Here is a 23220-nt window from a genome sequence, read left to right as displayed (position 1 = left end):
ACATCGCGGTGCACTGTCCGATATCGCTCCCAGCCAACGACGGTGTAAATTATAACGCCAACCAGCTTCAGGTCCTGGATTAGGTAAAGCTGGTAGCGATATCTCCTCGCCTTGTCGTGACGAGCGATCTTGTGCACGGCCACTGGCTTCAATCCGAAACTTTCAAGCTCTACTTGGAGCTCTTTCTCCTTCATGGACTCTCCTTCCGTGGAGTCCTCGCAGCAAAGCCTTGAGCGGCTTCGTGCCGGTGTGGTCATGAGTGTAGTACTTATACTTGTGGACCTCGAGGAACTCCACGACGGATTGATGATTGTCCTTGTTTGCCGGCATCACTTTCACGCCCTCGCTGCAGAGCCGAAAAGTACATTTCAGCCCCTAAGCGATCAGCTGGCGAATTTTTGGGCATAAATCCGGCGGATCGCCCTTCACAAACACGGGCGGGCACTTCTCCTTCCACTCCGGTTGCACCTGCGGCAGCTGCGATTGCTGCTTCTTCCTCTTTTTTGGCGGATTGTCGGCGTCATCAAGCGGCAACGGCGAGAACATGTTGCTCTGCAAAAGCTGCTTGGAGGGCTTACCCGCGCCTCCAAGAGCAGTGCGCTTAGGCACTTTTCCAGCGACCGAATCGGCCACCGAGTCTCCCATGACAGGTCCGGGAGAAAATAACGCCAACGCGACGAAGCGAAAACGTAAACAGCGAACGAACGAGAAAAAACACTTGGAAAAAATGCGCGAGCAAAAAACACGTTCGTACGTGCTGCTGTCTCAAACTGGAATCGATCGGATCCCTTTGTTCTTTGTATCCCAGCGCCTTCTGGTGAAAATGTCATACGAAACATTGTTTCGTGTAACATGCTCGCAAGGTGGTGGTAGAGGAATTGAGCGATCGATTTTTAGAAAAATGTTCAAGCTGTTACGTCTGTTCGTCTGTGGTTTTAGCCTCCTGAACAAAATTGTAGAAGACGCCAGCTTTCTACATCTATCGGATTTCAAAATATTTGACCCAACGAGTATTCCCATTTACACTAGCGCCGCCAAGCGGACGAGTTCCGAAATAATATGATCTGCGACAGTATGGTTCTGCACTCCTGAACAAGATTGTAGAAGATGGCAGCTTTCCAAATCCTTGATTTCGAAATATTTGACCCAACGGGCATTCCCATATACACTAGTTCCGCTAAGCGGAAGAGTTCCGAAATTATATTATCTTTGACAGTATGGTTTTACACTCCTGAACAAAATTGTAGAAGAGGTTAGCTTTCTAAATCTTTCGGATTCCAAAAAATTTTGACCCAACGAGCTTTCTCATATACACTTGCGCCGCCAAACGGACGAGTTCCGAAATAATATGATCTGCTACTGTATGGTTTTGGCCTCCTGAACTAAATTGTAGAAGACGTCAGCTTTCTAAATCTTTTTTATTCCGAAATATTTGACCCAGAGATCTTTGTCATATACACTAGCACCACCAAGCGGACGAGTTTCGAAATAATATGATCTGCGACAGTATGGTTCTACACTCCTGAACAAGATTGTAGAAGACGGCAGCTTTCCAAATCCTACAGATTCCGAAATATTTGACCCAACGGGCATTCCCATATACACTAGCGCCGCTAAGTGGACGAGTTCCGAAATAATATGATCTGCAACACTATGATTTTACACTCCTGAGAAAAATTGTAGAAGATGTCAGCTTTCTAATTCTTTCGTATTCCGAAATATTTGACCCATCGAGTATTCCCATATACACTAGCGCCGCCTAGCGGACGGGCTCCGAAATAATATGATCTGCGACAGTATGGTTTTACACTTCTGAACAAGATTGTAGAAGATGGCAGCTTTCTAAATCTTACAGATTTCGAAATATTTGACCCAGCGATCTTTCTCATATACACTAGCGCCGCCAAGCGGACGAGCTCCGAAATAATATAATCAGCGACAGTATGGTTTTGGCCTCCTGAACAAAATTGTAGAAGACGACAGCTTTCTAAGTCTTACGGATTCCGAAATATTTGACCCAGCGATCTTTCTCATATACACTAGCGCCGGCAAGCGGACGAGTTCCGAAATAATATAATCAGCGACAGTATGGTTTTGGCATCCTGAACAAAATTGTAGAAGACGGCAACTTTCTAAATCTCACGGATTTCGAAATATCTTACTAATGTTAGCATGAACATCAAGCTGGTGAGCACCAACCACGCAATTTGTATGAAAATCACGACTTGCTCCGACGTTTGGAGGTCCACAGAGGTCATTTTTGGTCCGATCGGAGGTCTCAACATCTCAGACAAATCTTGATGGACGGGAAAATTTGTGAGTCCCTAAATTGTTCAAATTGGTTCACTAACGGCTGAGATATAGCGATTTGAAAATAGTGTCTTTCGAGGCATGGTCGTTCGTGTAAGTAAAACTTATCACGGTCGGAGGAGTGTTAAGATGGTTCGAGACCCCTCCCCGCTTTGGAAAGGGGGGCTCCCATACAAATGAAACACCAGTTTCTTCATAACTCGAGATCTGATCAGAAAATAAATCAATTTTAGGCGAAACGAAGTTCGTCGGGTCTGCTAGTGTTAAATAATCCCTTTTATGAAAATTAATTATACCGAAAATCTCTTCATTAGTAAATAATGCCGAATCCCCGTTATACAAAATTACCTTGATTATATAATTCTGTTTCTTTTCTTTAGCCATCAATAATAATCGGAATTTCCAGTTTTACTATTTCTGGGGAATGATACATTATGGCAAATGGTATATTCTGGGGAATGGCTTTCTGGTATATGGTACATTCTGGCAAATGGGTCCATTCTGACAAATTGATTCTGGCAAATGTCATACAATCATGGATGTGATTCCTTATTTGGAAGTAGGCCTTTTCCCCGGGTTAATTTTCCCAATTTCACGGTTTACAGTTTTCAAATTCCAAATAACGGTAAATGACGGCACTTTTATATGCCAAATTGAACATTTTTTCAGTATATTGGTTTTCAATCCTCGAACAACTTTGTAGAAGACGGCAATCTCTAATATCACAGATCCGGGGATATATAACCAAACTGGTGGTCTCACATGCACTAGCACTACTATGCGGATGAATTTTAAACAAAACAATTTTTCAACATATTGTTTGGTTTAAAATTCCCGAACAACTTTATAGAAGACGGCAACTTTCTAAATCCAACAGATCCAGAGATGTCAAACCAAACTGATTTCATGTAGACAGTTCTTGGCTTTCAGTCTGAATAAGGATCATAAACGGATATCCGTTCTAAACCTAACGTTTCGGTCACATTTATATGTGACTGGAATTCACATTTATATGTGACCGAAACGTTAGGTTTAGAACGGATATCCGTTTATGATCCTTATTCAGACTGAAAGCCAAGAACTGTCTACATAACCTCAATCACAGTCGACTCCTTAAACATAACAAACTGATTTCTCATATGCAGTAGCGCCACCTTGCGGATGAGTTCTGAACTAAACAGTTTCTCGACATATTGGTTTCCCATTTATCTTTATTGAAGACGGCAACTTTCTGAAACCTACAAATCCCGAGATATCGATCCACACTCAATTCTGATATAAACATGCTTTCAACATACACTAAGGTTTTTTTTTAAGTCGCTCCATGTACCGCGTAAAAAAACCGTGTAAAAAAACCGCGCTATTTTAAAAAACCGACGTAAAAAAAATCTATTGGGGGACTAAATTGGGACTTATAATGGACGGGGCTTCTTCCTATTTGTTCGCTAGGTCATAGTACGTCATAGTACGCTAGTATGGATCGTGATATGGTACATGGTTTTTGTGATATGAAACCAGGAATGTGTTCCGATCTATGCTCAATCTCATCCAAAAATCTCCTGAAATAAGGCCTTGAGATCTATGAAACAAGGCCTTGAGATCTATAAAGATCTGTCCTCTTGTTTCAAATATGGTACATGCTCTGTGTGACTCATAGAATAGATTATGTTCAAAGCATAAGTTCTTGGTCATCCAAAAAATTTCCAAAGTAAGACCTTTAGATCTACACGCGTAACCAAAGATCTGTCCGCTTGTTTCAAATATGGTACATGCTCTGTGTGACTCATATAACAGATTGTGTTCAAAGCATAAGTCCTTGGTCATCCAAAAATTTCAGAAGTAAGGCCTTTGGATCTATACGCGTAACCAAAGATCTATCAGTCTGTTTTAAATATGGTACATGCTCTTCGTGGTTCATAGAATAGACTGTGTTCAAAGCATAAGTTCTTGATCATCAAACAAAATTCCGAAGTGAGGCCTTTGGGTCTATACGCGTAACCAAAGATCTATCAGCGTATTAAAAAAATGGTGCATGCTCTACCAGACTCATAGAATAGATTGTGTTCAAAGCATAAGTTATTGGTCATACAAAAATTTCCGAAGTAAGGCCTTTGGATCTATACGCGTAACCAAAGATCTATCAGCCTGTTTCAAATATGGTACATGCTCTACGTGACTCATAGAATAGATTGTGTTCAAAGCATAAGTTCTTGATCATCCAACAAAATTCCGAAGTAAGGCCTTTGGGTCTATACTGGATCTAAAGGCCTTACTTCAAGGATCTCTTGGATGACCAAGAACTTATGCTTTGATTACACTATCCTATGAGTCACATAGAGCATGTAGTATACTTGACACAGGTGGATAAATCTTTGCTTACACGTGTAGATCTGAAGGCCTTACTTCGGAAATTTTCTGGATGACCAAGAAGTTATGCTTTGAGCACAATCTGAGTCACACAGCGCATGTACCATATTTGAAACAGGCGGACGGATCTTTGGTTACGCGTGTAAAATTTTCTAAGTCTAACCTATTGGGGTTTTTTTAACGTCGTTTTTTTTTAAATAGCGCGGTTTTTTTACTTTTTTTTTAAAATAACGCAGTTTTTTTACGTCGGTACCGCGTAAAAATATCCGCGTAAAAAAAACCTCGCGAAAAAAAACCACGTAAAAAAAACTTCCTAAAACCTATAGATCCCGAGATATCGCACCAAACTGGTGGGTTCTATACACTAGCGCCGCTAGTGTATAGAATTTTTAGAAATGTTATAAGAAACATCACGCCGTTAATTGAGAAAATTGACTATTTTCACCGGTATTCCATTGGTTTCGGATATTCCGGAGGACCATCAGAAGATTCATTGGACGTAATCAATATCCTCAATGAGAGTATCTATACCCTCTATTATTTTCCCAAAAAATGACGTTGATATTATTTTAAGGTGGTTATACAACAAAGCCACAAATCGGCCATCTTGGAAACCACGTGCTTTTTCTAGTGATTTTTCAAGAGCACGAATTAAGAGAACAACAACGCCCATGGGGATCACAACATCTGTAGATCGTTTGATTACTCATGCTAGACAATCGACTTTAATTTCAGCATTGTACAAAAAATATTACGCTGGTTTTGAACTTTTGATAATAGGAGTAGAAAACCGTGTGGTGAATTTGAAATTCACCACATGGCTTGATTGTATAATCACCGTAATTGTCTTCAATATAACCGATTTTCGGACTGTTATATTTTACAACGCCCCAGTTTTCTTTCTTCCCCCGTAAGAATATCCACAAGGCCACATGGAAATCACCTAATCAAGTAACGGAAAACCAAACCGACCACGTTCTAATCGACGGTAAATTCTTCTCCGACATCACGAACGTACGCACTTACCGCAGTGCGAATATTGAATCCGACCACTACCTCGTCGCAGTATGTCTGCGCTCAAAACTCTCGACGGTGTACAACACGCGTCGGAGTCGTCCGCCGCGGCTTAACATTGGGCGGCTACAAGACGGTAGACTAGCCCAAGACTACACGCAGCAGCTGGAAGTGGCACTCCCAACGGAAGAGCAGCTAGGCGCAGCATCTCTTGAAGATGGCTGGAGAGATATTCGATCCGCCATTGGAAGCACCGCAACCGCTGCACTAGGCACGGTGGCTCCGGATCAGAGAAACGACTGGTATGACGGCGAATGTGAGCAGTTAGTTGAGGAGAAGAATGCAGCATGGGCGAGATTGCTGCAACACCGCACGAGGGCGAACGAAGCACGATCAGGGAATCAATTTTTCTGAAATGCGCTTGCGAAACAAGCGACAAAAGGGAACTAACGACAAAGCTTTGTTTTTGTCGGAGATAATAATGACAAAGATTTGAAAAATTTTGTCAGCAACAAAAAAGAAGACAATCTTGTTGTTAAATTTTCATCCCGTTATTTTGCATTTTTTGTAGAGAAAATTTCGGTTCTGTGCTATCATAGTTTCTGCTTTTATGGAAATATTCGAGAATCGAACAATGATTACAAAATTAGCATCGTATTCTCGGAAATATCAGAGCATGCAAGGCAAATGATTCTTGTCATATTGTGTTCGGGTTCTGATAAAGGTTTGTCGCTAAGTGCGTTTGTCAGTAACAAACTCTGCTGACGACAAAGGGTATATTGTTAGGCGGTGCTCGAATATTGATTCCCTGGGCACGATACAAACGGGCGCGGAACAGACAAAACTCGATTTTCCGGAGGAAAAGGCGCCAGCAGGAAGATCGAGACCGTGAAGAGACGGAGGAACTGTACCGCGCTAATAACGCACGAAAGTTCTATGAGAAGTTGAACCGTTCACGTAAGGGCCACGTGCCACAGCCCGATATGTGTAAAGACATAAACGGGAACCTTCTTACGAACGAGCGTGAGGTGATCCAAAGGTGGCGGCAGCACTACGAAGAGCACCTGAATGGCGATATGGCAGACAACGGTGGCGGTATGGTAATGAACCTAGGAGCACGCGCGCAGGACATGCGACTTCCGGCTCCGAATCTCCAGGAAATCCAGGAGGAGATCGGCCGGCTGAAAAACAACAAAGCCCCTGGAGTTGACCAACTACCAGGAGAGCTGTTTAAACACGGTGGTGAAGCACTGGCTAGAGTGCTGCATTGGGTGATTACCAAGGTTTGGGAGGATGAGGTTCTGCCGCAGGAGTGGATGGAAGGTGTCGTGTGTCCCATCTACAAAAAGGGCGATAAGCTGGATTGTAGCAACTACATTGCTGAGCGCCGCCTACAAGGTACCCTCCCAAATTTTATGCCGTCGACTAACACCAATTGCAAGAGAGTTCGTGGGGCAGTACCAGGCGGGATTTATGGGTGAACGCTCTACCACAGACCAGGTGTTCGCCATACGTCAGGTATTGCAGAAATGCCGCGAATACAACGTGCTCACACATCATCTATTTATCGACTTCAAAGCCGCATATGATACAATCGATCGGGACCAGATATGGCAGCTAATGCACGAAAACGGATTTCCGGATAAACTGATGCGGTTGATCAAGGCGACGATGGATCGGGTGATGTGCGTAGTTCGAGTTTCAGGGGCATTCTCGAGTCCCTTCGAAACCCGTAGAGGGTTACGGCAAGGTGATGGTCTTTCGTTTCTGCTATTCAACATCGCTTTGGAGGGAGTAATACGAAGGGCGTTTCACGAAGTCCGTCCAGTTATTTGGTTTCGCCGACGACATTGATATCAGCCTACATCAGACTGAAAAGCGAAGCTAAACGGATCGGACTAATCATCAACACGTCGAAGACGAAGTACATGATAGGAAGAGGCTCAAGAGAGGTCAATGTGAGCCACCCACCACGAGTTTCTATCGGTGGTGACGAAATCGAGGTGGTTGAAGAATTCGTGTACTTGGGCTCACTGGTGACCGCCGATAACGATACCAGCAGAGAAATTCGGAGACGCATAGTGGCTGGAAATCGTACGTATTTTGAACTCCGCAAGACGCTCCGATCGAATAGAGTTCGCCGCCGTACCAAACTGATTATCTACAAAACGCTTATAAGACCGGTAGTTCTCTACGGACACGAGACCTGGACGATGCTCGTGGAGGACCAACGCGCACTGGCAGTTTTCGAAAGGAAAGTGTTGCGTACCATCTATGGTGGGTTGCAGATGGCGGACGGTACGTGGAGGAGGCGAATGAACCACGAGTTGCATCAGCTGTTGGGAGAACCATCCATCGTTCACACCGCGAAAATCGGAAGACTGCGGTGGGCCGGGCACGTAGCCAGAATGTCGGACAGTAATCCGGTGAAAATGGTTCTCGACAACGATCCGACGGGAACAAGAAGGCGGGGGGGACCCTCCGCAGACTGCGTGGTTGGCGAAGTGCAGCCATGAACCGAGCTGAATGGAGAAGTCTTTTATGTGCAGCACAGGCCACTCCGGCCTTAGTCTGATGATAAATAAAATAAATAAGTTTTCGTGTTATGAAAGTTGAAGCAAGATACGGAAGGTTAAAAATAGGCGTAAGTTTAAAATAAGTAAATGGTGGATGTGATCTCTTCCTCGGAAGAAATTGTGCCATTTCATTTGCCCGTCCTTCTCCTCATTTGTCCGTTCGAAATATGTCCTCATTTGTGCCATCAGCTAAATTTATCAGAACATATCCTCGATTTGCTTTATGGATGTGATAATATACATAAAAGAACTCTTTTTTTCAGGAGTCCAAATTATCCCAAATGTCCGTTATGCTAAATGACCAATTTTTTTGTTGTAGTTCAAAGATATGCCAAGTGTCCATTGCCAAATAATTTTTAATCCAAATGAATTTATGTCAATTGGCGTTATGGCAAATGACCCAGATCCTTCCGTAGATATTTAAAAAAAATTCAGAGCGATTCTCCGCAAGAATTTCTGAAATGAATTTTCCTAGCTGAATAAAGGAAATTCCAGGGACTCCTGAGATAATCCGAAGAAGTATGATCCACTGTATTCTCAATATTTTGGGGAGTCTTCTTGCCAGTTAAGTAGACTGGACTACACAGCCAATTAAATAAGTGCAACCCTTAACCCTTTCATTCCCATGGTACCTGTAGAGCTCCTTCAAATTTTGCACCTTCCAACATTAATCAAATTATTTCAACAACAAAAAGCAGTATTTGGCACAACTTTATGGTTTCATCAGACTGCAAATATAATCAATTTTGAGTAAAAATAGTGAAAACTATTGATTTACAATCAATTTTTTTTTCGTTTTCCACTAATTTTAGCTGTGCCAAATAATTTTTGTTTTGACATTTTTTAATGTGAGGATCCTATTGATATCTTTGAAAAAAGTCGTGTGAAAGAGAGGGTTAATGAGCGGTCAAATGTGATCGGCAAACTTTCGCACCATAAATTTGGAGCTTCTGAAAACCATAGCAATTTTGGACGCCCTTTTCCGAATGCAAATCTCCTCCACTAGGACATTGGTACATTTAGCACGATCTCACCGCGAATCTTAACGCTAGGTCGAGGGAGGACCCGGTATTGAAAATTATCATTATTGAATCGATGAACACTATAAACGTGGAGAAATTAAATGGAAAAATACTAAACTCGTCTCATGCCAGCTGAGGACATTGCTAAAAGCTTAATAATTTCCTTAAAGATTTTTTTTTTCAATAATTATTTGACAATTTATTCAATTGACAACTCTATTCAATGTTAAAGCATTCAATACTGAACATTTCCATCAACAGATCGCTTACGAACCAGGTGACCACGTGGGTATCTTCCCTTCCAACCGTCCGGAAATCGTTGACGGGATAATAAAACGACTGTCGGGTGTTGAGAATCCGGACGAAATTCTCCAACTGCAGGTTTTGAAGGAGAAACAGACACAGAATGGTAAATGCGACTGCAAGGTCGATTTTCCATAATTTTGTTTCATTGCATTCTGAAATTTCTTTTAACCAGGTGTGTACAAATCCTGGGAACAACACGAACGGCTTCCCATATGCTCTCTCCGTACGCTTCTCTCCCGGTTTTTGGACATCACGACACCGCCTTCGCGACAACTTCTCACATTCTTGGCTAACTACTGCGAGGACAAAACGGATGAGGAGCGACTTCAGATGTTGGCCAATGTATGAATTTATTTAGATATTAATTATGATTATTTTTTTAATGGTCACGATTATTTTCAGGAGTCATCCGTCTACGAAGACTGGCGCTACTGGAAGCTTCCGCATTTGCTAGAAGTTTTGGAGGAATTCCCATCATGCAAACCACCAGCAACGGTTCTGGTGGCACAACTGAACGCACTCCAGCCTCGGTTCTACTCGATATCCTCTTCACCGCGACAATATTCCAACGAAATCCACCTAACGGTAGCCATTGTCACTTATCGAGCGGAAGGTGCTTATGGATTTCAAGTTTTTCAAGAATTGTTCTAACCAAATAATTTCTAATTCATAGATGGCGAAGGAGCTGAACATTATGGTGTCTGCTCCAATTACTTGGCCAATTTGGATGGAGATGATAAAATGTTTTTGTTTGTCAGAAGTGCTTCATCCTTCCATATGTCAAAGGACCCCAGTAAACCAGTGATTTTGATCGGCCCTGGAACAGGTATTGCACCATTCCGTTCCTTCTGGCAGGAGTGGAGTAACATGAAGCAGACATTGCCAGACACACAGGTGAGTGGGACATTTTGGTTATTTTCGTTCAATTTGTAAATTTCTCTGTTGGATATTATAGATTCCAAAAGTATGGCTGTTCTTCGGTTGCCGAACCAAGAAGGTTGATCTATACCGTGACGAAAAGGAAGATATGCTACAAAACGGTATTCTTGATCGAGTTTTCTTGGCACTCTCTCGGGAAGAGGACATTCCCAAGGTAATAAAAATCGAACCTCTCCAGTCAAAACCAATTCTAATTCCCACCCAATCTTGTAGACCTACGTTCAGGACCTAGCCCTCAAGGAATCGGACTCGATCTTCAACCTGATCTGGAACGAAAAAGCGCACATCTACGTCTGCGGCGATGTCACGATGGCCGAGCACGTGTACCAGACTCTGAGGCGCATTCTCGCCGCCAAACTGAACAAAACCGAATCGGAAATGGAGAAGTACATGCTGTCGCTGAGGGTAAGTCAGTTGTGTCGATCAAACGTCACCCGGCGGAATTTTCAATTAAAATTGTGGCATACAAACACGTGTGGCACGGCTGTGGCGAGCGGACATCGCAGCGGCTGTTTGTTATCGGTCGTAAAAAGGGTGTCGAATCGGGACATCAAAAGTATAGGCGATTCGATTCACACGATTCCGATACAAGCCTATGTGTGGGGTGCAACGTCGACTGAAAAGGTGTTGATTAATGAGAACACGCCAGTCGGAAGTAACGTGACAATTGAGCGGCAATTATGAACTGGGGATGGCTCACGATAAGGTCACGTGCAAAATAAATAGGCTCATTGCTTTCGGCTGGGTCCAATAGCTTTGAACACAGAACCTGTTATATAGAACTGGACCGACAGCAAGCGAGCTTTTTGAATACAATGTCTTCGTAGAACGGCTTTGCATTTGAAAAGCTTGTTTACTCTCGGTCCAGTTCTATATACCTTTAACCCAAAACGATGCACTAAATATCGACCTGTTTTGTTCGAATAAGGCATAATTAGGCATTACATCAGTCAGTTACTAATAAGTGGTGCTTTGTGAAAAAATAATATAAGAAATTATTTTAAACTTTTTTATTATAAATTTTTATCCCAAAAAATAAGTATATCTCCTCAGAATAAGGTTGCAAGACGAATACTATAAGGATGTCTGCAAATTATCGGTACAATAAAATAGATTTATAACTATGTTTGCTATAGAAGTCGAGATATGGGTCGTTATTTATAAACCACCCCCAAAAATCAGGTTTTTCACGATACTTACGTCTATATTTTTTAGATTTTTCAAATGTTCTACAAAGTTGTCCGTCGCTATAAATAATATGAACCTTTCGAAGACAGTTTCTTTTTGTTTTCAATATTGACGAAGCTATTGACGATTTTTGGTTCGAAAATGAGCATTTTGACGTTAACTGCATACATTTAGGGGCAAAGTGGGGCAGAATTTTATTTAGGTTATGGAAGTATAACTCAAACACTAATGGTTGCGTTGCAACATATATGTGACATAGCTTGACGAAAGTGCCGAATGAACATCTTGTTCTTCTTCTTGTTGTTATGAATTGGTCTGTGTTGCGCATAACTAAGAGCACCTCCACGGGAGTCCTCATCGCTATTCTAATAATAGCGCTTCTTCCCGAAAGCTATTTTAGGATAGCGCCCCATCTTCCCACCGGTGGTTACTATTTTAGGTATAGCGACTTCATAAACATATTGAGTTCTCACCGGGCGTTGCTAAAAGTAGTCATCTTCTTCTTCAATGGCTCTACATTCCAACTGTAAACGGGCTAGTTGCTCAACTTAGCATTGTATTAGCATTTCCTTAGTTACTAATTGAAAGTTTGTTTATGCCCACTTTTGCATGAGTATATATTTTGTGTAACAAGCACAATGGATACACTTTGCCTAGGGAGCCCACTCGAAAATATCCTTGACCGAATTAGAAATAGAACTAGTCATCTCCTGACGGCAACAATTAATCCTACGCTTTTGCTCGCAAAGCAAACTGAAGACCCGACATAGTACTTGAATATATTATATAAATCTTTTATAATTTTTTTCTTAAAGTTATTCCTTCTGGATTTCCTTCCTCCTGGAAATTTACCTGGAAACAACTTCCGGAAGAATCCGGCGAATTGTCTTGCAAAGTTTTTGAAATCACAAAAGAGATTGTAGGACAATTCCAAAAGATTCTGAAAGAAATCCTAAACTATTCTGGGGGAACTGCTAGAGATTTTTAAAGGAACTCAATGATTGCTGGGGAACTCCCGGAGAAGTTTTCCAGGGATCCTAGATGAATTTCCAAAGCAAATCATATAGAGGATCTGTTTCTGGATTTCATCTCATGGCTCCGATGTTCATTCCATCAAAAACAAAGCAATGGAAAGGCATTTGATTTATTTCTGATATTTGCGATTTTTTTGGGGAGGATTTATTATTATTTATTCAGACTAAGGCCGAAGTGGCCTGTGCGGTATATAAGAGTCTCCTCCATTCGGCTCGGTCCATGGCTACACGTCGCCAACCACGCAGTCTACGGAGGGTCCGCAAGTCATCTTCCACCTGATCGATCCACCTTGCCCGCTGCGCACCTCGCCTTCTTGTGCCCGTCGGATCGTTGTCGAGAACCATTTTCACCGGGTTACTGTCCGACATTCTGGCTACGTGCCCGGCCCATCGCAGTCGTCCGATTTTCGCGGTGTGAACGATGGATGGTTCTCCCAACAGCTGATGCAATTCGTGGTTCATTCGCCTCCTCCACGTACCGTCCGCCATCTGCACCCCACCATAGATGGTACGCAGCACTTTCCTTTCGAAAACTCCACGAGCATCGTCCAGGTCTCGTGTCCATAGAGGACTACCGGTCTAATGAGCGTTTTGTAGATTGTCAGTTTATTACGGCGGCGAACTCTATTCGATCGGAGCGTCTTGCGGAGTCCAAAGTACGTACGATTTCCAGCCACTATGCGTCTCCGAATTTCTCTGCTGGTGTCATTTTCGGCAGTCACCAGTGAGCCCAAGTACACAAATTCTTCTACCACCTCGATTTCGTCACCACCGATGCAAACTCGCGGTGGGTGGCTCACATTGTCTTCTCTTGAACCTCTTCCTATCATGTACTTCGTCTTCGACGTGTTGATGACTAGTCCGATCCGCTTAGCTTCCCTCTTCAGTCTGATGTAGGCTTCCTCCATCTTCTCAAAGTTACGTGCCATAATATCTATGTCGTCAGCGAAACCAAATAGCTGGACGGACTTATTGAAAATTGTACCACTCGTGTTAATCCCTGCTCTTCGTATTACCCTTCCAAAGCGATGTTGAATAGCAAACACGAAAGACCATCACCTTGCCGTAACCCTCTGCGGGTTTCGAAGGGACTCGAGAATGCCCCTGAAACTCGAACTACGCACATCACCCGATCCATCGTCGCCTTGATCAACCGTATCAGTTTATCCGGAAAACCGTGTTCGTGCATTAGCTGCCATAGCTGGTCCCGATCGATTGTATCATATGCGGCTTTGAAGTCGATGAATAGATGATGTGTGGGCACGTTGTATTCGCGGCATTTCTGCAGTACTTGGCGAATGGCGAACACCTGGTCCGTGGTGGAGCGTTCGCCCATCAACACCGCCTGGTACTGCCCCACGACCTCCCTTGCAGTTGGTGCTGGTCGACGGCATAAAATTTGGGAGAGTACCTTGTAGGCGGCGTTCAGCAATGTGATTGCGCGGTAATTGCTACCATCCAGCTTATCGCCCTTTTGTAGATGGGACACACGACACCTTCCATCCACTCCTGCGGCAAAACTTCCTCCTCCCAAATCTTGGTAATGACCCAGTGCAGCGCTCTAGCCAGTGCCTCACCACCGTGTTTAAATAGCTCTCCTGGTAGTTGGTCAACCCCAGGGGCTTTGTTGTTCTTGAGCCGGCCAATCTCCTCCTGGATTTCCTGGAGATCCGGAGCCAGGAAGATTATGTCCTGCGCGCGTTCTCCCAGGTCCATCACCATACTGCCATCTTCGTCTGCCACATCGCCATTCAGGTGTTCTTCGTAGTGCTGCCGCCACCTTTGGATCACCTCACGCTCGTTCGTAAGAAGGTTCCCGTTTATGTCCTTACACATATCAGGCTGTGGTACGTGGCCTTTACGTGAACGAACTTCTCATAGAACTTTCGTGTGTTATTAGCGCGGTACAGTTGCTCCGTTTCTTCACGGTCTCGATCTTCCTGCTGGCGCTTTTTCCTCCGGAAAATCGAGTTTTGTCTGTTCCGCGCCTGTTTATATCGTGCCTCGTTCGCCCTCGTGCGGTGTTGCAGCAATCTCGCCCATGCTGCATTCTTCTCTTCCACTAACTGCTCACATTCGCCGTCATACCAGTCGTTTCTCTGATCCGGGGGCACCGTGCCAAGTGCAGCGGTTGCGGTGCTACCAATGGCGGATCGAATATCTCTCCAGCCATCCTCAAGAGACGCTGCGCCTAGCTGCTCTTCCGTTGGGAGTGCCACTTCCAGCTGCTGCGCGTATTCTTGGGCTAGTCTACCGTCTTGTAGCCGCCCAATGTTAAGCCGCGGCGTCCGACTTCGACGCGTGTTGTACACCGTCGAGAGTTTTGAGCGCAGGCATACTGCAACGAGGTAGTGGTCGGATTCAATATTCGCACTGCGGTAAGTGCGGACGTTCGTGATGTCGGAGAAGAATTTACCGTCGATTAGAACGTGGTCGATTTGGTTTTCCGTTTCTTGGTTAGGTGATCTCCATGTGGCCTTGTGGATATTTTTGCGGGGAAAGAAGGTGCTTCGGACTACCATTCCGCGGGAGGCTGCGAAGTTTATGCATCGTTGGCCGTTGTCATTCGATACGGTGTGCAGACTATCCGGTCCGATGACCGGTCTATACATTTCCTCCCTTCCTACCTGTGCGTTCATGTCACCGATGACGATTTTAACGTCCCGCAGTGGGCATCCATCGTATGTCTGCTCCAGCTGTGCGTAGAACGCTTCTTTCTCGTCGTCAGGTCTCCCTTCGTGTGGGCAGTGCACGTTGATGATGCTATAGTTGAAGAAACGGCCTTTAATCCTCAGCTTGCACATCCTTGCGTTGATTGGCTGCCACTCAATCACGCGTTGGCGCATCTTACCCAGCACTATGAAGCCGGTTCCCAGCTCGTTGGTGGTGCCACAGCTTTGGTAGAAGGTAGCCGCTCGATGCCCGCTTTTCCACACTTTCTGTCCTGTCCAGCAAATCTCCTGCAGCGCCACGACGTCGAAGTTGCGGGGATGTAATTCATCGTAGATCATCCTGTCGCAACCTGCGAAACCTAGCGACTTGCAATTCCATGTTCCAAGCTTCCAATCGTGATCCTGTATTCGTCGCCTAGGTCTTTGCCGATTATATCGAGTCGCATTATCTCTTATATTGTTCGTAATGATTGGTTTTCTAGGCGGCTTATTGGGCCTGCGCAAACCTCCTGTCTCGTCGGAGGGCCGTCGTGTCAGGGCTGTTTAGCGTCCCACCTAACACCAGGACTTGGGCTTGTGCGCTTTGAGCGGCACACGGTCGCTTTGGTGGGGCCTACTTGCGGATACATGCAGCTTTTTATAGAGGTTTAACAGGGCCCACTGTCAAACCCCACCACATCCTAGGCAAGCCCCACAACTCGCAGGGGAGGAAGCAAGCATATTTACAAAAAGGAGCCACGAAATTGGTGCCGTATTTTTTTGTTACACGATGAGATGAATATATGTTCAGTGAGATGAAGATCGGAACAGTTCCCATATGATGAACGACAGAAAAAAGAAACTAACAGGATATTTTCTGGAGGAACTCCATGAAGAACCTACTGAACAATTACAAAAAGAACCTTCTGATCTCGTTTCTGAGGAATTCCTGGAAGCCCTACTAATCGAATATCTAAAAAAACAGGGATTTTCTTTCACGAAAAATCCATAAATATTGTGGGCTCCTCATTGTAGCTGATCTTTTATTATAATTACTTCTACTTCCCTTACTGTTTAATTACATACGCCGAAATTGTTTTGAAAAAGAAAAATAGATTTCCTTGATTTTTTTGATCAATACTAAAGTGACGTTTCACAGAATAGCAACCCTGTATAGAAATTTAGCAACCCAGTATGGGGCGCTAAATATGGAAACTCACGGCTAATTTTGAGTTGCGTTCTCATTTTACATTCCCGTTTAGATACTACCGGTGTAGAAGAGGACCCTATATAGGGCCCGGAAATAGCGATAGGGACCCAGATGGGGACTCCCGTGGAGGTGCTCTAAGAAACGGCTGGATGGATTTTCTTCATTCCTTATCAACTAATTTATTCATCAACATGTGCGACGGATTCACAGAATATTTTTTTAAGTAAAAATTCAGGCTTAAATTGAAAAACATATGAAAAATTGAAATTTTAATTTGTAAGTGAATTTTAAAAAGGTAGATCACGTCTACCGGTCTATCTAGTCTAGTTTATGATCATCATAACATTTACGCCAAACATATACTTTATCCTAATATTGTGCCTTGCAGCAAAATGACAACTTTCGTGATCATTTTCCAAGGCTCTCGAAGATGTGAAAAAAATATCCGCAGTATGAATAGCACGTACTATCAAAGCATCCACCACGTGTCGACTGAATTATCAAAAATATCAAAGTAGTATTCCTAATTCCGCGGGAAAAAACAACGCGTAGTTCCTAAAATATGCATTAGGCAGGGGGAGAAGGCGGAGCCCTGAATCCCTACCCCAACATGTGCGACATCTGGATTTGGTTCTAAACTGTAAACAACAGTGTTAATTCTCTACCACCTTTTTGTTATGGCGGATTCAATTTTTATGCACACTTTTGTTTTTGATATTTAAGCAAAATTAAACACTCAATCATGCAGCATTATAACGATGTGGTATGCTTGAGGTACCTGCTTGATTATAGGGACTCGAAAAAGAATTTATTTGCAGTAACTAACCGAATATAAAAATGTTCGCATTAACGGTTGCGCCCTAACACCGGTTCAAAGCTTCGATGCAGAGTACACGAGCTTTGTTCGCCAGTGACAGGCGTATGAGGCCCTTGGCATTAGGTCACGTATAAAGCGACCCGCGTAAAAAGCGACCCCAGTGAATTTGGAACAATGATATTGTTTTAGAAATCACCATACAGCAAGGTATATTAATGAGAGGAACTGCAGTATCGGGTAAATCAGTATTCTTTATTAAATGGGAACCATGGTTAGTGATACCTCAAACATCATGAATTTTAAAATAGTGGCGGAATTTTGAAATAGAAATTTACAACATGTTAACCCGTTTCGGTCTGACCAAGAAATGAAAATTGAAAAAAACCCGTGTAGGCCCATTTTTTGTCCGATTGCCATGAAATTTTCAGGGAAGAAGCGTCATCATGGCTATTTTTGGTACATGACTTTATTTGACCATGGTGCCAATTCTGCCGGAACAAGGGGGTTCCTGGGTCAGGTGCAGTCAAAAACGGGTCATTTTTTTTAAACCATTGATAAATAAACGAAAGTGACCAGATTGTTGATGTAGACGTGGTCAATCATCATTGACCAGCATCAGAAGTTAGTTTTGATACAATTCAATCACCAGGACATGGTTCTGGATGTTCCTGGAACCTGGTTCACTGGAGTAGTGGACACTTTTCAAGTGATGTTAAACCCAGTCTTGCGACATATCAAACTTCATGGTTTCGGAAGTTTTTGAGAAGTTTTGGACATATTGGCCACGTCCGGAAGTGTTCCCGGGAGCCTGGTTCCCTCAGAGGACCAGAAAATTTCGATTAGCACCGGAACCCATCTTGCGACATGTCTTAGTCCATGATTTTGATAGACAAGCACAGTAATAAACCAAAAACTAGACATGATGACGCTTCTTCCCTGAAAATTTCATGGCAATCGGACGAAAAATGAGCCTACACGGGTTAATTCAATTTTAATTTCTAGATCAGACCGAAACGGGTAATTGAACGCTTGATATCTAATAACAAGTTCTGCATCTCTTCTTCACGATACATACATAAAACACTCAAATACACGACGTTATTCGTTGAAATTGACATTTTAAAGTCTAACTGAATTCGCCCTATTATAGTAGACCCCCTGGGAATCCACAATAGGAAGCTGCTTCCCTATAGTCGACACCTAATTTTATTTTAATTCAATCAAAGTTAATTGTCTATTTCCGGGGATTAAACCACCCGACTTGGACGTTAATTTACAATGTTATGAAAACTCATATGTGGATATGTACGTTTTGTGGAAGATATTGATTTGGTAAATGTATTGGAGGTAACCATTTTCCTTTTGATGGGACTCGAACCCATGACCCTACAGTACGCTAGACTGGTGCTTTAACCAACTAAGCTACGAAGGACCTCCGTCGGCCTTCGCAACCTAGCGGCTACTGAACGAGTGATTTGACTATGCGCCCAATTTGGGAATCTCGAGCTCGTTTTCGCTCGTGAAGAATTTTCCACTTTGCCTTCGATGGGATTCGAACCTACGACCCTCAGTACGCTAGACTGGTGCTTCAACTAACTAAACTACCCGGGTAAAAAATATCATGGAAAAACAATATAATTTATTGTAACATTACTATCAAGAACAATAAACTGACCATAGATTATACTGTAGATGAAATAATATAAATACATTAGAATGTATTGTTATGAACCATTCATTAAATAGCTAATGAAGTTTTCGAATTAGAATGTACGGGTTGTTAAGTATCGTAACTATACAAAATCTGAGATTTTTTCATACATTTTATTTTATCAAACAATAGAGTGTATTGTATATATATTGTTGAAATACCCGAAAATAACACCGTTCAAATTACATTGGATTGAATTGTATTTATATAGTAAAACAATACGATATTGGATTTCTTAACTATGACGGCCTTCATTTTTCTTAAAATTTTATTGTGGAACGGTGAAACAATGAAATTTGAAGAAAAATGAAGGCATATTTAGCGCAATGGGGTAAATATTGTCATATTGCTAATATGCAATTTGAAAAGTTATCAATAATCATTGACTTATGTTCTAAAACATCGCCTCGGGCTGAAAGTCTCGATAATAAAGACAGAAAATTTTTTTTCTAAAACGTTCCAAAAACAATTGTAAATATTGTTACATTAGAGAACTATGTTGACGTATTGTATCCACGGTGGTGATACAATATCCAGTTTTCCGCGAGCGGTAATGGCCGCCAACTTGCCTGCGGGTTAGTCTCTGATTTGACGTTTCTGGAGGTCAACTGCACCCACCATTCGAGCATTTTGATCAATCTTCTTCTTCTTATTGGCATTACATCTCCACTTGGCCACTGGGACAGAGCCGCCTCGCAGCTTAGTGTTCATTAAGCACTTCCACAGTTATTAACTGCGAGGTTTCTAAGCCAGGTTACCATTTTTGCATTCGTATATCATGAGGCTAGCACGATGATACTTTTATGCCCAAGGAAATCGAGACAATTTCCAATCCGAAAATTGCCTAGACCGGCACCGGGAATCGAACCCAGCCACCCTCAGCATGGTCTTGCTTTGTAGTCGCGCGTCTTACCGCACGGCTAAGGAGGGCCCATTTTGATCAATGTGGTATATAAAAAGGCTTGAATTCACTGAATCAGCACCTTCTTATATGCAACATTGGTCATAATGCTCGGAGCGTTGGGTGCAGTTGACCTCCAGACACGTCAAATCAGAGACTGAACCGCAAGCAAGCTGGCGGCCATTACCGCTCGCGGAAAACTGGATATGCAACCATCAAGAAACAATTTTTCCTATTGTTTACATATGGTAATTCAATTGTTAACACTGTTGATTCTATAGTACTTTTTTATCCGGGTACGAAGGACCTCCATCGGCCTTTTTTGCAACTTAGCGTCTACTGAATGAGCCTGAGATTCCCAAATTTGTCGCATAGTCGAATCACTCACAATCCATTTGTCAAGTCAACACTTCCACATGTGTATAGTACACGATTTTTGAGCTCTAAAAGTCACCCGATGACGATTTTTCAAAAAATCGAAAACAAAAAAAATAGATCAAAAATACTATTTATTTAGGGACACCCTAATCTAAGTAGGTAAAATACGAGAGCGTTAATGACTTAACATTGTTAATATTAGTCTACTTCAAAATCAGATGAATTACACCCAGGTTTTTTTTTTACACGGTTGGAATTCATTAATTTCTCGGTTGACCTGAACTGTCACAGTTTTTTTTAAATACCTCCTGAATTTTCTTTGACTTGATCATTTTCCAAAGATTTGTGGATCATTTGTCATGGAAAAATAGCAAGTGTTTTATTGTTTTTCTTGACCATGTTTATAGGAACATATTTTCCTATCAATTGCTAAATTTTAGCGTAGTTATGGATCATAGAATGATTCTTAATGGATACTCCCGAACTATTTTATGGATTTATGGTAGCGTTTTATGCAACATTCAGAAGTTATTTACGGATCGTTTTTTTTATGGATCGTTCTTTATTGTTTATATGCAAAATTATGTTTTGCCCTCCCTTAGGATACCCCATAGTCACCATACGCCGGTAGGCCACAATCAGTTCTCAATCTCAGTCACGTATGGAATCCCAAGTTTAATTACCAAAAGCGCTCTGATTGACGCGCGAGTGCTGTGATACGATCGTACCTGGAACCTGTTAATATATCTTCCAACACTCTCGGCCATAAGATTGCGGCTACAAAGTGAACATTTTTCATGTCGCATATTTTTCAAAGAATTGGATCATCATATTTATTTCTTAGTTATCAAAGGAAGAGTGCTTAATTGTTTACCTACGCTAACATTAGTGATCACAAATTTGAAAAGAATCTGTTATCCAAAAAAAAGTTTTGAAATTAAACTTGCTATAGAACGTTTTATTATAGAATTTAGTTTATACAGATTAATTTTATGATATTTCATAAGAGTTATTCAGACTTATAGCTTGCAGTGTACACATACCGGTGCTATTGTTTACGGATATGCCATTCAAAAACGGACAACAATCGATCGTTACATCGATTAATTGGTTTTATGGCGCTCAGTCTCACCGCGCACCCTCTGCTCATTCCATAAATCATGCGAACTCCACATTGACCGTCGTCCTTTGGTTTATCCAACGATTCTACCCCTTTGTAGAATTGAATCGTTTGCAAGCCTAATACAGTTGTTGTTACATCAGCTGACGCCGCCACGCCGGCCGGTCAGAGGCATTGCACTCATACTTGCGACGACCTTCCCGCCTTCATCGAAAACAATCGATCAATGAATCATATCGTTTCTTATTTTTTTCCCACAGGACGAAAACCGCTACCACGAAGACATTTTCGGAATCACCTTGCGGACGGCGGAAGTGCACAACAAGTCACGTGCCACGGCTCGTATTCGGATGGCATCGCAGCCGTCGTAATTTGCCACAACCTACGGCAATTCGTTGAATGGTGTGCTATCCGAGAGATGAAACAAACCGATCAAAGCATGGAAATTGAATACGAGTCATACGAGGTCAATACGCATAAGATGCTTAAAACATAATTCGTTCACTTTTGCGATGGATATCTAGTTTATAAACGCCAACTTGTAGATTGAGAATCCGCTTGTTTAAAAATTTCATGGAATCAATTTCCTAATCACTTGTACTTAAGGGGAAACGCCTAAACCAATGTTTGAATAACCGCACGAATTCAAAATCTACAAATCTGAAGAAAGAAATAATGCTATTTTTCTTTTTTTGTTGCATTGAATTCGTGGCTGAGATGGAAGCATTGTAGGCGACCTTTCCTGAATTCCGAAGCGTTTTAAACATATTTAAAAGTCATCACTTACCTCATCAATTTGATACAACTCTATATTTACTGTTATCGTGGTTCAAACAAATAGCTCTTCGCCTATAGCACAGTAACATAATAAAAATCGCGATTCATCGCGAACACATTTGTTAAGGGAAAGGGAAATACATCAAATCACTGCACCAGGCATTGAAACATTGAAAGATTTTGATTCATATTTCGAATGACATTTTTTTGCGATGCTTTTTTGAAAAAAAATCTTATCTGTAACTTATGCAGTAATCAAATGTGCATCTATGCGAAACATATCAATAAATTAAGTTTACGATTAAATTCTTTAGAGAAAAACTTTTTTTCTAGAACTATAAAAATGTCTGTCACACAACAAGACTATAAGCTATTTATTTTATTTACGAAAAATACATTGTTGAAAATATCGTAACCAAAACATTTTATTCCTTTCTATTAGAGTTTAAAAAATGCTGATCGAAATGTTTTTTTATCTATTTTATTTACTTAATTTCCTTCTACTCAGCTTGAAGTTCTATATGCAAAACTATCACTCAACAAAGCTATCTAAATCGACCAAATGTTGCAGTTTCATTTCTTTTATATAAAGTACCAATATCCTAGGATTTACCACAGTATTACTAAGTTAATCCAATGAATGAAGTTATTGTAAATAATGAGCCATTTGCTGCTAAACCGACATGATTGGCAAACCATGAATCATATAATGTAAAATATGCATAAGATCAGAACTTATTAAGCAACAAAAGCTGGCTTTTAAATATTGTAATAATTAGGTGAATCAAATGAAACGTCATGGAACACAAGTACACTCATCTTTTCACTACTTAAAATTCACTAGGGAAAGAGGAATGAAAATTATTATTTTAGGCCATTATTGTTTTACCTATTTCGTG

The 23220-nt window shown here is 42.0% G+C and overlaps 1 protein-coding gene across 3 annotated transcripts in view; it reads left to right on the top strand.

Annotated features, from left to right (window-relative positions):
- Positions 1–22742, top strand: part of LOC134213609 (nitric oxide synthase) — a 398640-nt gene extending 375898 nt beyond the window's left edge. For all 3 annotated transcript variants that reach the window (XM_062692837.1, XM_062692835.1, XM_062692836.1), the window contains 7 exons: positions 9551–9698; positions 9768–9937; positions 9998–10208; positions 10269–10489; positions 10551–10688; positions 10748–10939; positions 21805–22742. In XM_062692837.1, the coding sequence (XP_062548821.1) occupies positions 9551–9698; positions 9768–9937; positions 9998–10208; positions 10269–10489; positions 10551–10688; positions 10748–10939; positions 21805–21915 (1191 nt within the window). In that variant the 3' untranslated portion in view covers positions 21916–22742. The remainder of the gene's footprint in view (positions 1–9550; positions 9699–9767; positions 9938–9997; positions 10209–10268; positions 10490–10550; positions 10689–10747; positions 10940–21804) is intronic.
- Positions 22743–23220: the final 478 nt, after the last annotated feature.

The sequence above is a fragment of the Armigeres subalbatus genome, chromosome 2 (genome assembly GCF_024139115.2).
Source record: "Armigeres subalbatus isolate Guangzhou_Male chromosome 2, GZ_Asu_2, whole genome shotgun sequence".
Classification (NCBI taxonomy): Eukaryota; Metazoa; Arthropoda; class Insecta; order Diptera; family Culicidae; genus Armigeres; species Armigeres subalbatus.
This window is presented reverse-complemented; position numbering and strand designations above follow the sequence as displayed.